General features: G+C 43.0%; 2 protein-coding genes across 2 annotated transcripts in view; both read left to right on the top strand.

Annotated features, from left to right (window-relative positions):
• The window catches only part of LOC135715010 (sodium-independent sulfate anion transporter-like), a 140629-nt gene that overhangs the window by 47597 nt on the left and 77598 nt on the right, over positions 1-15434 (top strand). The gene's annotated exons all lie outside the window — the stretch shown is intronic.
• Positions 1-15434, top strand: part of LOC135715011 (uncharacterized) — a 42580-nt gene that overhangs the window by 6847 nt on the left and 20299 nt on the right. The window contains exon 2 of the mRNA XM_065238420.1: positions 14365-14456. Coding sequence (XP_065094492.1) covers positions 14365-14456 — 92 coding nt within the window. The remainder of the gene's footprint in view (positions 1-14364; positions 14457-15434) is intronic.

The raw sequence follows: 15434 nt of genomic DNA, 5'->3' as shown, positions 1-15434 counted from the left end.
TGAGTCGTTCTCATTCGCCGTGTATGTTTTTAGATAGGGTACCTTGGATGCCACGTACCACTTGGCACTACTGCTGATCCTCGGGTGCGATTTCAGGTTCTCACTTTTCTTTCCTCTCTTGTTTTCGTCCTTGGGATCAGATTAATTCTGTTATCATGTACTGCCGCCCACCTTGGTAAACACGTACTGTGTCGATGAGGTGCATTCACGGTCACGGAACGATTGGACGATTCCTATCTGCTCCGAATGCTTCGTATGTAGGTTCACGGTGTTGCTGATCGATGGGGATGATCCTTCGAAACCATTGTAGGCTTGCTTGCTGGCATATCCAGTCTCGTCCACATCATCGCTCTGGAGTTAATTCCTGTTAATATCGGAACGGATCAGGGCCTGATCGTTTATTCACAAAGTAAAATGAAACTTGGATAGTTATCTGTGTCCCAGAGCAGGGCGCCACACGCATTCCTTATTCTGCTGTTGAGCATTCAAATGTTGAGTTGCTTGTTGCGATGATCTTGAGTGTTTTAAATGTTTTACCCTCGTTTACTACATCTGACTCACTGCTGTTCAATGCTGATTGTTGATCGATTTAGTTTACTGATTTCTCTGCAGCTAACTCTCTCTCTCTCTCTCTCTCTCTCTCTACTGATTGATCTGTTCCGGTTCACTGCTGCTGCTTCAACCACTGATCTAGGCTGCATTCGAACGTCGAACAATGCCTTTACCATTGCTCAAGCTAACGCATCGCCGGACGACGGCCATGGCTCCGACGAACTTCTTTCATCGACCTTCAAACTTTCATCGCGGTTCCAGCGAGCTCCTAACGCTAGACTTATTACATACCTCTTAACTTACTCTCCAGCCTTGCGCTAAAGAGTTATATCCACTCGTGGGCTTCAGTGGATTGGTTCCGATGATCTGAGGCTGCGTTCTAATTCCTTCTGATGGCTGATTTGGTTGATTTTGATGTCTAAACTTGCAAGGCTTTTATGTCGTTTGCGCTGAATACTCGAGCTAGCCGAACCTCTGAAGTTGAGGTGCTAGCTGAGCCCGCGGCCGAACCGAGACTTCACGGTTGTGAAGTTGCCTTTCCTGGAGGAAAGACCCAGATCCATTCCTGTGAGCGACCAGAGAATACGACTGCTCTGCACTGAAGTGTGCTGTTTCTACTCTTGACGAGGGAATCGGCGATACTAATACCGTGCCTCTTCCCTCATACCCCAGCGACTCCGTTCGCTGGACTGATGGCAAAATGCTAGCGTATGAGGCACCAACGGGCTCGATACCGTTGGCTCGGAAGCTGTTTGACAAGGGTGGTCAACAGCGATTGTTTAACATCTCCTCACGCCTCAGCGACTCCGATTGCTGGGCTATTGGCTAGCAGGTTAGCTCATGAGGTACCAACGAAATTAATACCGATGGCTCGGATGCTGTTCGACCATGGGTGGTTGCATTGGCAGAGAAATACGATGAGCTGATGTTTATAGATGATTGGCAACAGTGCTGGTTATAGCAATACGATTTGATGTCATCGGATACCAGAAAAGCGCAGAGATCGGACAGTCCTTGAAAAACATGACTGTGATGACAGACAGTACCCAAACGATGTTTCTGTTCAGAGTGCGCTGACCAACTTTACGATAGTTGGTGTTCGCCCAGTTAGTGACGAATGGTGCGAAGGTGCTTCAGTTTGATGTCATCTGATTCCGAGTCGAGGAAAAACCGAATGGCTGGCTGGATGAAACGCTTCTGCTCCGTTGTCTCTTATCTAGCTTAACGTAGTCGAAAGCTGGCGCTCACCGGATTGGCGACGAATGATTCTGAAATTAGATGATAGGGTGCTTTTTACATTGTAAAACAAAACTATAAAGTGACTAGGCGCCGGTGGTGTAGTGGTAAGCGTGATTACCTCTCACACCAGCAGGCCTGGGTTCAATCCCAGTCGGCGCCGCTGGGATGTTCTGAGGCATAACATCTCTGATCACGCCTTCCTTCGGATGGGAAGTAAAGCCGTTGGTCCCCGGTTCATGAGTTGATGGGTCGATAGGTAGGGTCCAGGTGTGGGAGCTGCCTTCCTGGCACGTCGGTAGCATTGGTGCTCAGCACGGAAAACAAGATCGACGGAAAAAAAATATAAAGTGACTAGCCTGGCAACGGAGGCTTCCGTGAGTACTGGTACCGTCAACGTGGACGTTCTCCCATTGCACCTGGTTGCAACCGACGAAAATTCTATGTTATTAGTCAAAGTTCAGCAAGGCTGGCAGTCACCAGAAAGGTGACGAATGACTCTTGAAACGGAGACCAGGCATGTGGCTTCCGTGAGCCAGCATCAGTTTCACATTTATCAACATCCATGTCAGACAAATTTGAAATAAGTCTGATTCATCCGCAAGCAGAACTGTTCAAACAGAAAAACAACGGCGAATTGGACGTCCAATATTTACAATCTAATTCTAAAATTCTGAATCATCAGGCGCATTACATCCATTCGAGTCCATGCAACTCGCGATCAGCTTCTTCCCACCTTCCGACGATTAGAATAAAAATTCCTGTTTATAACACTGATCAGCCCCGAACGTAAACATCTCGCCGTTGCAGCACCGAGCAGGAAAACAATCGAAAGACAGCTGATCCATTACTAGGTCAAGACTAGCTTGTTCGACTTATATTCCATGCATGTAGGTCAGCGGGTATAACCGAAACACAAAGGATTATTTTTCACGATTTTGCTTTGGTTTGGTTCTCCGTTTTGACTTAGGACAACGTCTTTCGGGAAGGGTGCCAATCCAGGGAAATGCAACGAAAATTGGTCAGACTTTAAATGCTAATAACTTGGCCAATAATCAATGGATTTTGATGATTTGTATGTCGATCGAGTCGGCAGATTTGTGTGGTATATTGCACATAATAAATGTTAAATATGTAAAAGCTAAAAAGAAGGAAATATGGAAACAATCAAATAACTCATATATTTTCTTCGACCGCAAGGTGCTCACCCCTAACACAGCCATCAGAAAGTTGGTCCCTAACAGCACAAGCCGAAGCCACATAATCATTCAGCGTTGCACGTTGCATGGGTCGACCTCGAACTTGTTCGCTGCAGCGTGGACATCGTAGCATTTTTTTTCTATTCATTCACCTACATCAGCTGTATACAGAAAAAAATGAGGCGCATAGAATGATAATCCAAATGCTTCAGAAAGTGAAACGTAGAAAGTTTGACTGCACACTGAAAACGAAACTAACTCAGAGAGTGAATAACTTTTACTCTGTTGTCAGTCACTTTTACTCATTCGTATGAATTTTTTTCTTAAAGCGTAGGTTATTCAACGCATGAGTAACCTACGATTTAAAACAATTCTCAATGCGAATCAGTAAAAGCGACTCACTCATTCTCTGAGTAATATTCGTTTTCAATGTATTTAGTTTGCCATCTCGGCTAGAAATTGGATATTGGATAGTCAAGCTCAGTGTGCAGTTTGCATCAAATTCCATGTTTTAACTTGACAGCACGGCCAGAAAGCAGGTTTCTGTAGTCACTGAAGTTACTCGGATGGACAATACCTATCGCATGATTGGCCTCTTAGTTCAGAATTCACTCACCATGCAGGGCTAGTAACATTTGATTCAAAAGACTTGCTTAAGCAGTCTACATGCACTGAAAATGAATCTTATTCAGAGAGTGAGTTACGTCGGTTACTCATGCGCTGAGTGACCAACGCTTTTAGAAATGTATCCTTACGAATGAGCAAAAGTTACTCACTCTCTGGGTTAGTTTCGTTTTCTGTGTTTCGACTAGGTAGGAGATTGCTATCTCTAGTAATGTTATTCATATGGATTGAACACAGGGTGACCAGTGAACCGGGAAATCGGGAAAAAGCTGGAAATTATAAATCACCGGGAGAAGTCCGTGAATTTCGATCATGATCCGGGAAGAAATATGCTTCGTCCTCGTCCTGGAAAATAATAATCTTCTCAACTACTAGATTTTCCAGATACAATCACTTTAAAGAACTTATTCGATAATTTTGATGAAAATTCCAAAAGAATTTAGAAGAAATTTCAGAATGAATTCTAGAGATAATACAAATTCCTATGGAGTTTTGACTACAACACTTTAAGTTCAAAGTAGAATTATTATGTGGTTCTGAATGTCGTTTAAAGTTAAAAAGCAAAACACTGAGCATTCTGGAAACCGTTGACTATCCCCTCGGTTCTCTTGGTCGTTATAGATACTTTGACAAATCGATGTTCATTTATAACACTTCAAAAACCAAAAAAGTTTCAACTTTTGAGGTTCAAGCACCGACGAACCGACATACCACAGGAACGTTTCGACTACAAATCTAGCGCAAAATGTGAAAAGGGCCTATGTGTCAGGTGAAAAAAGTAGTAGCATCTTTTCGTCGTAGAACTGGACGAGATCCGGGTCGATTGCAGCCATTTCTGAACCAAGTGAGTGCAGAGGTGGTGCGAGTTGAATTCGAAATGTGTGAAGCCACCCCATTGGTCATCTATTTTGGCTGGATTTGGTGAGTTTATTCCGCGGATTATTCCAGTTGAGAGACATGCTTGTAAATTTGTTATCACTGATCTTGATTTTCACACGTCGTGTGTAGTTCGCTTGATGTTGAGAGTTGTTGAGTGCATATGTTGAGTTTGGAATGGGTATATGTGTGATCCAGTTTGTAAAACATAGTTAACTTTTTTTTCCGGGGACGTCACTTCACTGGAATAGCTTTTTGTTAAGTCGGTCGTAGATTGTCGTAATGTAAGGGGCATGGTGGCTATAGAGCAACCGGTTTGGCTTATTGAGCTTAAGATTATGGGTTAGAACCCAACCCTCGTTACATTACGGAGTTGATCTATCCCAGGCCTCTATTGTAGAAAATAGTGAATAATAGAACTCGGCGGAACGGTTCGGAAAAGTAATACATATGATCCGGTTAGGAAGCCATTGTTAACTGCTTTCGGGGATGTCATTTCATGTTAATAGCTTCTTGTAACCGATAATGAACGATCGTCGGTCGTAGCTTGTTGTGATGTGAGGGACACGGTGGCCTTAGGGCGACCGTTTTTGCTTACTGAGCAGAAGATCGTGGGTTAGAACCCAAGCGCCTTTACATTACTGAGTTGATAGGGTCGCGTCATTTGCTTACCAGGCTTTAAAATATCGCATCGCTTTCCATTGTGAATCCAGATCTAATTCACGCCTCCCACTAACAAAAACGTCTTTCCCGTGACAACCTGAAGATGCAGAGGTATGCCTGCAATTTTTCACTTTGCTTTATTCCATTAAAATTAGATTTTAAATTACAAACAAGTCTGTTGTTTTAGCTACTAGTTAATCGCATCATATTCTTCGCTGCACACAGCGTAAATATTTATGATTTTTTGACAAAACTCAGGTAATGATGACAGCTCCTGACGCAGTAGGTCTCTTTTTTTCATTCGCGTTGTTTTCAAAGATCAATATGTAATGATTACCTGTGATTTGTCAATCATGTAACTACTTACATCAAGACCAACAATTGGAAAGGCCTCAACTCCATTGTGTAAGCAAATCTTGTAAGGCCATTTTCCGCGAATCAAAACCTACATTCGCAAACCTAAAACACAATCGGGTAGAGGAGAAATACCCCTACCTGCTCATTTTGTTGGTTTGCGTTGGCGGACTTCTGTTCGCGACAAAATGGCCTTACAAGGTTTGTTCACAAAATGGAGTTGAGGCCTTTTCAATTGTTGGCATTGACATGTCGTGCATTGCGGATTTCCACCACAATGAATCCTGATCTAAAAATAACCTTATCAACTAACACAACTATCCTTCCCGTGGCAATTGTGGCGATGCACGGTCTCCAGTAACAACGATTGTCAAACTAATCAACCTTCCAGTGCTGTTAATTTTCATATCATTCGGTTGAAGATGAACCAATACAACCATTCCAATCAATTCTGTGAAAACGAATTCTCATATGACCATAATTTGAAGCGCCCCTTTCTCATTCGAAGCTCACTGTCAATTGAGTCACTCACTATCATTTGATATACAATAGTGGAGTTTGGAGCAAAATGGTCCCGAACAGACAAGTCGACCCGATATCGGATCATTGTAAGGCAAATTTAGGGTCGATGTCGTGTTGTTGCGGGTCAATTTTGGGTTTATGTTGGGTCAACATCGGGTTGGGGTTCGGTAGAAGTTAGGTTGGTGTCGGGTTGGCTTAGCTTTTTCGCCGGAATGTCGACCAGCGCTCCGTTTATGTGTAAGTTACACTCAATTGAATGATATCAAGCGTTTCTCAAATGAGAATGATCCATGCCTTCGTCAAATGACTAAGCAACTGATATTTATTTATTTGTCTGCATCAGCAGGCTGTGTAAAGCCCCAATGATGATTTAAGTAACTTATATAGGTAAATCAAAAAATAAAAACTAAGAATAAAATACATAAATAAAACACACAATCATTCACGGTTAACTGTGCCAGAAAAGAACGATGAGAAGTATCTTCGTAGCAGCTGTCGAGGCATATGGAAATCGAAGATGCCCGAGACTCGATTGAACACTCGTTGCAGCCCACCTATTGCACCGTTCATGCCATAGTTTGTGCGCTAAAGTGGCAATCTCAGCATAACGTTGTTACGTAGCGCACGGGGTTGGACGTTAATGTTGACTTGCCCCAAGATTGCACTGCAATCAATTCTACCTTGTAAAGTGTCCGCAATGAACAGGGCCCTAGAGGTGTCTCTTCTAGTTCGGAGAGGCTCCAGATCAATCAGCTGGCAACGACTTTCATAGCTGGGCAGATGAAATGGGTCTCTCCAAGGCAGCTTCCGCAGAGCGAATCGAAGAAAACGGTGTTGAACGGACTCAACTCTCTCAGCACCATTGTTGTAGTTTGGACTCCAGACCACAGAACAATATTCCAGAATGGATCGCACCAAGGAACAGTACAGTGACTTCAAACAGTAGATATCGGAGAAATTCTTTGCTATCCTGAAGATAAATCCCAACGTCCTAGACGCCTTGTCGACAACGTACGAGATGTGCTGCTTGTACGTAAGTTCAGAATCTAGAATAACACCCAGATCTTTCACATGGTTCACACGGTCGATTACAGTGCCGATAAGTTTGTATTCAAATGTGATTGGTTCTTTCTTCCGAGTAAAAGTGATCACTGAACACTTAGTGGGGTTAACCACCATTCGGTTCAAATTACACCAGCTGGCAAAGGCTTCGAAGTGACGTTGAAGGAAGTGACAGTCATCAATCGAGGGGATTCGTAGGTAGATTTTAAGATCGTCTGCATACGATAGTCGTGGGCCTTCGATGACCAAGTTCACGTCATTGAAGTAGAGTAAGAAAATCAAAGGTCTCAGGTGACTTCCTTGAGGTATTCCTCACGTAGCTAGATAGATATTGGACCGGTTGTCACCAATGGCAACCATCAGTTGCCGATCAGTGAGATATGAACGAAACCATCGCAAGAGGTTGCCGCTGACCCCAAGTCTATGCAACTTGGCAATCGCGATGGCATGGTTTAGCTTATCGAAGGCAGCTGACAAGTCGGTGTATATGACGTCTGTTTGAGTCCTCTCTGCCATGCTTTCCGTAAGATACGATGTCAAACACAGCAGATTTGTGGAAGTAGAACGACCGGAAGTGAAGCCGTGTTGATCACCACTTAGATACTGCTTACAATGAGAGAGTAGAGGCTCCATGATGACTAACTCGAATAACTTCGAAACTGCGCTCAACGACGTAATTCCACGATAATTGTCCACATCCCATTTGCTGCCCTTTTTGTGGATAGGAAACATATGTGCGAATTTCCAACAAGATGGAAATGTACCACTCGAGATGGACAATCGAAATAGGTGAAGCATGGGCATCAGCAAGCTGGCGATATGCTTTTTCAGGAATACGGATGGAACGCCATCGGGTCCTGGATTGAAGGACGACTTGAGTTGTGATGCGGCAGTGGAAATCATCTCGACGTTGACATCCATCGCACCCAGTGTTTGACCGTACAGTGGAACATTACTAGCTGCTAGGGTAACGTGTTCGTCAGTTAATCTCTCATTCGTGAAAACACTGGCGAACTTCTCAGAAAACAAGCGACAGATCTGCTGAGGAGTGGAAGCAACTGCTCCATTCAACACCATTGAAGAAGGTAGGCCGGATTCCTTGCGCTGCTCATTTACGTAATTCCAGAATGACTTCGGATGCGACTTGAGTTTCCTCTGAATCCCTCGTTGATATCGCGAATAGCATCGACGGCTAACTCGCTTGAACTCATAATTGAGCCTAACGTAGTGACGTTTCAGCGAAAGCGTACGATACTTAGTGAATTTTCTTAATGCGGCTCTCTTGGTCGACTTCAACCTACGCAGTTCACTCGTCTGCCAGGGAGGATGAGAAATTTTACAGTGAACTCTTTTCGGAACGTGCCTGTCAATGACATAAGCCAAGACATGTGAAAATGTTTGCGCAGCGGTTTCAACATTATCAGGATCGAGGATGCTCTCCCAATCTATACTAGATAGCACGTTGACGATACTACGGTGATCGGCTTTCCGGAAATCGTATGACACGGTCGTGGAAATGTCGTCAAAGACCCGATCGTGATTGTCAGCAACAGTGACAACCAAGGGAGGGTGATGATGTACTTGCTTTACTAGTGGAGAAGGTGCCGTGGAGATGAAAGGAGCGGTGTCCTGAACGCTAACGAAGCAGAGGTCCAGGCTACGGTTGTTTTCGTTGACTACGTGGTTTATTTGAGATAGTGTTGCTGTACTATAGCAGTCGAGAAGGTTAACTGATCCTGACTGACTAACTGATATCACCCATTCGAAGGAGGTCCGCTTTGATAGCGAATGGGTGCTTTTCTCATTTTCTTCTAAAATGTTCAATTGATTTTGAGAATTTACAGCACTGCAACCTTCCCCTCCCCAAAGACCTAATCACAAGCTCTATCTATGTGGTTCCCTGTGAAATTTCACAAGCAAGCAGGTCGCAATCAACGATAGATTGGGTCCATCATACCTTTCCGATCAATAAATGTCACTATTGGTCACTTTTTTTTATTATTTTCAAGTCACTATTTGGTTCACATATGTTATGTAAGAAAACCCAGAACACACATCAACCAACACCACAGACGAAAACAAAACAAACGAAAAACAAAACAATCTCGCTCACTTTGCTTAACAAACAGCTAAGAAACATCGGTGCTTTAGGCGGTGCTTTAGGGCTCACTCAAAACCAACGTACACTGAACATGAGCATAGGGTTTAACTACCCCATTTCCGGCCTATTAAGCACAACCCGCACTTAGGTTAATCTAGCGCAGTTTAGCACCAAATGGAATGTTATTATTACTGATGGCTTTCAAATTTATTTACCTTTCCGTATGTACCGTAAGATTTGATAAAGAGAAACCAATCGTTGAGATATTGTCAAAAGCCTTAAACTACTTCTTGACGCCAAACTCGGCCTACGGATTTTAAACACGACCTAACGCATTGAAACGCTATTGAAACGCCAATGAATTCACTTCGGCCTATCGGATGAAGATAAAAATTGATTCGGTCGGAGCGCTTCTTTTGATTTTGGAAATAATGGGTGCAAACCTTCATATCACGCGTTCTCATTGACTTCGTTCCGTAGTTTATTAACTAAAGGATCGTACCAAACGCATAATTGACTTGTTTACTCTAAAATCAAGGATTTATTCGAAGTTTTCTGCTCGATAGGCCCAAAATGGGCGATTAAGCCGAAGTAGTTCTCTAACCTACCCTTTTTACCTTTTAAATATCCTAGTCAAAACTTGTCCATGCATCTATCAAACAACATAACGAGTTCGGTGCCAAACTTAGTAATTAATCACATAATCGAGCAGTTTTGGGACTATATTTTAAGAAAATGAGGCGATAAAATAAACAAATCTAGATAGAGCTGGAATTAGGGCGTAACAGCTTTTGTAAACAATGACTTCTTTCGATGATTTATCGGAAGTCATGGCTCTCCCTGGCAAATCGACATCACCATCGAGTAGAGGAAGACTTCTCCTACCCGATGGACATGTTGGTTTGTGTAGGAGTGTCTTGAATTCCGAGAAATCAACAAGATAAGTCATTGTTTACAAAGGCTGTTACGCCCTAATTCCAGCTCTATCTAGAAATGTTTTCTTTTTCCGAAGTGCTAGAAGATAAAATCTCATAGCTCATATAGTGGTAGGAAATGTCATTTTAAACTACTCGAATGATAAAGACTGACTAAAAGTAAATTCGTACGCCCCTCGCGCGCCGCTAGCACGTCTCTAGTGTTGGGAATCGAAAATCTTTCACAGTGGTTTGTTTACACTTCTATAGAGAACAACTGGTGCAAGTTTGATCAAAGTCAAGGGGTTGGTCACTCTACACAGTGTGCCAAAATCAAACTTGGGCACCCCCAGGCGTCGTCATTGACGCTGTTTTGCACCCATGATTACAATTTTTATGATATTTAAAGTTACTGGCAACACTGAACTTTTTCTGCGCTTCAGTGTGCATGTGTCAAAATGTGTTATTGATGTTGCCGTAATATAATCAAATTATTTTCAAAACAACCGTGAATCTCCACCAAGTCTCGCCATGGATTCTCAAAATCGTTACACCCGTGACGGCAGTCGCATCCACATTTCCTCCCAGACGAAGAACAGATGACAGCGGTATCTTGACCTGACCGAGGTTTCCGGCCATGGCTAAATGAACTAGCGATGCAGCTCTCACGGCTGCGGATGCTTCCAAATCTGCTGCTGGTCCGTCATTTTTTTTTATGAATTTTAGAGGAGACGGACCAGCAGAAGGAACAGCAGCAGCAGCAACTAAAGTAGAAGCAGCCGCAGCCGCTAATTCGTGTAGCCGTGGCCGACGCTGGAAATCTAGGGCCGGTCACGACAAGCGGTGCTTGAGTTTTAATCGGAAAGTCAACCAACCAAAAACTATACCATCCGACCATTCGAACTGCTCGAATACATCCATCGCCACCGCTACTACACCACCAGCACTTCATGATGGCGTTCACCGCCAGGGCTGCGCTCGGGAACTCCACCAATCCGGAGGAGGAAATTTCCGATATCAGCGGGAACATTCGCACTTGCGACGGGTGGCAATCCTTGATGGTGAATGCAATCAGTAGCAGATCCTCGGACGGCATACGGGTGGGGTATTGAAGAAGTGGAGAATGCGATTGTTGCTGGCCTGGGAAGTGATTGTTCTTGGAGGCGTTGTAGACCTTGAAGCTAATCGAATTGTGCGGCAGGGTGTACGTTCGACTGGTTCGACAGCGATGGCGTTCCCATCTAGACCATGGCGGCACCCTCTTTGGTCTTCAGGAACTTTATTCTGACAACATGTCCATACAGGAAGGACAGATTGAACTGCTTATCGGTGTTAGCTGTGTTGTTATCGAGTCCGTAGACCATCATCACTGCGCCCTATTGCTGTGCGGGTTGAATGAAGTTGACTGGTCCGTTTCTGGTCAGCGGTGCGTCCTTCATCAGTCCGACGTGTGTTCCGGCCGGTGTTGGTTTCCAGTTCTCCGAAGGATGATACTCGGGCGGTGACAAATTCGGTGCAAATCTTCCGCTGGGTCCCAGAAGGACTGGTTGACTAATGATTGACGTTCGGCCTTCCGCCGAAGATGGATGTTTTTGAAAACATTGAAAATCAAAACAAAAACAAGAGCTGTTAAAATACCGGGTTGCCAAACAAAGCATTATTCACAAGCAAACAAAAGTCAGTGCTATTACTTATTCTACTTCATGCTGGGGGGGGATGTGCTGTCAAATCAGCCTACTGATCATCTTGTATGAAACTGGTTCCAAACGTAAACAAACGCTGTAGGTTTCTTATGGCTTGTTTACGTTTGGAACCAGTTATGCGAGGTAGGCGACGATTGTTCGTATTTGACAGCCACCTCCCCCCCTTGACTTCATGGCACTGCTGATACAGCTGCGGCACACTGAGGTACACTGAGAAAAATGTTGGCGCAAAGTAAGTGTGTAGAGTGACCACCCCTTGATCAAAGTAGTCGATCGCGTTCAGAAATAACATCATATGGGACTCGAAAGAAAAAAAATATTGTTCACAGACACCTGGAAAATCCGGAGTGGTCCGGTTCCAAGCTGGCTAAAGTGCTGAAGATGCCGAAAACAACAGTTTGTCGAGTGCTCAAAACCTACAAGGAAACCCTGAGTGTGGAAAGGAATCAGCGGACCTACGAAAAGCTGGAACCACGGATCGTCAGCTTGCGCAACAAGGTGTTGAGGTGCGTTAAAGTCAACCCCAGTCTTTCGATCCGAGATGTACAACAGAAGGTACAACGCCAACTTTCAAACGGTGCATAACATCCTTGCCAGGGAAGGATACAAGTCGTACAAAGCAAGTTAACATCCAAATCGGCACATGAAGCAGAATTCCGTGGTCAAAAAGCGTGCAAGGCTCTTGTACGACCGTGTTTTGACGAACCACAAGGGTACTTTGATCGATGACGAAACATACGTCAAACTCGATTTGAAGCAGCTTCCCGGTCCAAAGTTGTGCATCACGTTTGAACGTAGGTATCACCGGGAAGATTCAAGTTCATTTTTACCGACAAGTTCGCGAAAAAGGCAATGATTTGGCAAGCGATTTGCAGTTGTGGCCTGAAAACGGAACCATTCGTCACATCCTCGACGAAGACATCCCAAGTTTACATCAAAGAATGCCTGAAAAAGCATTCATTTGCCTCTGACTTTTTTCATCAACATAATTCCATAAAATAGTGTTTGATGGTTTTGTAGGCTTTGATATTAGCTACATCTTTTGTAAACAACTGAAATCTGTATCTCTTGTGCATGATGAATCAGAGCGATAAGAACCCAGCATTGTTTTTCAGTGAATGTAAATTGCATTCACTGAAAAACAATAACATGTTCTGCCAGCTCTATTTCATCATGCATAAGAGATACAGATTTTAGTTATTTACAAAAGTTGTAATTCATATCAAAAGCTACAACAGCTTTATACATTATTTTACGGTATTCTGTTGATGAAAAATGTTAGAGGCAAATGAATGTAAATGAATGCACGAAATGAATGTAAATGATTTTCCATCCCTGGCAACCATTAAGGGGGTATTCCCGATCTTTTTTTTCAAAAAATCAAAATTTTTTTTTTCACGTTTTTTTGTACTTTAGACTATATACTTTCATCCCCCCAAGCCGTTTTCCGATCAGCGAATTCGGTGTCCAGGCATAGCTGACTAATGGTAAGAACCCCCAAATGGTTTTAACTAAAGTCAAAACTTTAAACGCGTTTTTCTCGAAACCACATTTTTTTTATCGGGCGAAGATTTTTCTCAGAAACTATAAGAGATATTGACTTGAATCTTTGCGCATTTTGTTCCTTATTAAATTCTTTGGAGCTTCTCCCACTTTCAGCCAAAAATATTAACATTTAACATTGTTTGAAGCACCTTAAAGCTGCAAAAAAGCGGGCTAAAAATCGCCTGTTTTTTCATATGGCCGCCATTTTGTTAATTTGCAAGATTTTTTGCTGCCAACGGGAGAAGCTCCAGAGAATATTATGCAGATTATAATTTCATCACGAAATCTGTTTCAGATGAAGCCGTTCCAGAGAAAAGTCTTCGCCCGTCCAGGCGTTTGCGGCGAACAGGGGTCTGTTTGCCACCATTTTGTGACGTCAATAATGTCTTTTTTTATGTCGAAAAAAATTTATTTGTAAACTTTAATGTTCAATAAACAAGAATCCCAAAGAGTTAGGCGCATTACTATTCATTTTCCTTGAAAAAAAATTAATTGAAAAACAGGCCGAAAAAAGGCAAAAGATTGGGAATACCCCCTTAATGGACTTTTTAAACTTATTGTATAACGAATTACAGGTCTTTTTGTGCGTACCAATTTACTTTTAGTCAGTCTTTATGATCCATTCTTTGTGATAAGTGTAAGTATTCGGCAAAAGCATTAAAAAAATAAATTTTACCCCTCTTCGCTAAGCAATTTCATTCTCTTTGAAATGTTAAGATTATCGCAAAATTAATGTCATTTACTGATATAAATTAGCAACTTAGGGCTTCAATGATAACCATTATTTGCATATGCAACCTTTTGTTTTTTGTTTGATCAGTTATTAATTATTATTTGGTTATTCTGTTGGCCAGCCAGTCCATTGGTTAGTACATAAATGTAAAGAAATCATAAATTGTGACAAGGGGCATATTGCAGACAACCACCATAATATAGAATAAAATCGTTTCCATTTCAACCGGGAGCATCGTAACATCGTAATAAAATTTCCCTTCTTCTCCTCACCATTCCAGGTCGCCACATCGACGGTATTTGGCACACGGCTGTGGTCGTCTTCGGCCGGGAGTACTTTTACGGATCGCACGGCATTACGAGCTGTTCACCGGTGAGTAAATCGACCGATTTCCTTTAGGTACGTACACCTTTGCTTTACCGTGGTGGCATATTAATGGAAATGGAAAAAAAAACCGATCTACGTTGGATAAAAATATATCGCTGCCTGGCCGGCCAACCAGCCGGCCGGCCGTGTCGTTTGGGCCGTGGAATTTTGGGATAAATTTTGTGATTTGCATGTCTGCCTAACCCGGTCTCATAGAAATTGTTTACGTAGGCAAATTTATGGATCTCACTCTTGGAAATAACTTTGAAAAATTAGAAATGTTTTGTTGGTAAGGGGACATGCATAAATGATGTAGTATTTGATTGGGGGGGGTGGTCAGAAGGTGTGACCGGTGATGAATAAGGTATAGCAAAACAAGCACGAGGGGGAGGGATGTCTAAAGCTGGCCCTTAAACAAATCATCTCAATTTGTTACTCATTAGAGAGTAAAAATGAGACGAAAACAGCCAAAATTCAAACATCTGGAGCATTCCAAAAGCGTTCAATCGTCACTGTGAGACAAAATAGTTTTCCGCAACTTACCCCATGATGACGCGACGACGTGATGCTCGCTCCCACTGCGGCAAAAGCATTCCACTATTCCATCCCAATCCCGATGGAAGAGGCCGTTTTCGTTTCGGGAAATTGTACCTACGTACAAGTGAATAACAACGCCCACTTACCTGACCGTTATTTTGCTTCTTCAAGCGAGAATTAAGGGATATGTGTCTCCTCTCTAGATACAACGCGTCGGCCCCAGTGGAAATATCATCACTTTAAAAATAGAACCACGACAACAACACAAATCCTGTGCCTACTCATCTCGCCACTTGCGTCCATGGCAGCGGCAGGGCGCAGAATTGCCTACTATTTGACAGATGAAAGCACATTAACTAGGCGTTTGCTATGAACCTTTGTTCTACTAGGTGGTAGTTTACCTTTGAGCTTTGCAACGTGGATTAACCTGCCCGTTAATTATCATTA

The sequence above is a fragment of the Ochlerotatus camptorhynchus genome, unplaced genomic scaffold (genome assembly GCF_037179485.1).
Source record: "Ochlerotatus camptorhynchus isolate MF236.1 unplaced genomic scaffold, CSIRO-AGI_Acam_v1.1 ptg000778l, whole genome shotgun sequence".
Taxonomy (NCBI): domain Eukaryota; kingdom Metazoa; phylum Arthropoda; class Insecta; order Diptera; family Culicidae; genus Ochlerotatus; species Ochlerotatus camptorhynchus.
This window is presented reverse-complemented; position numbering and strand designations above follow the sequence as displayed.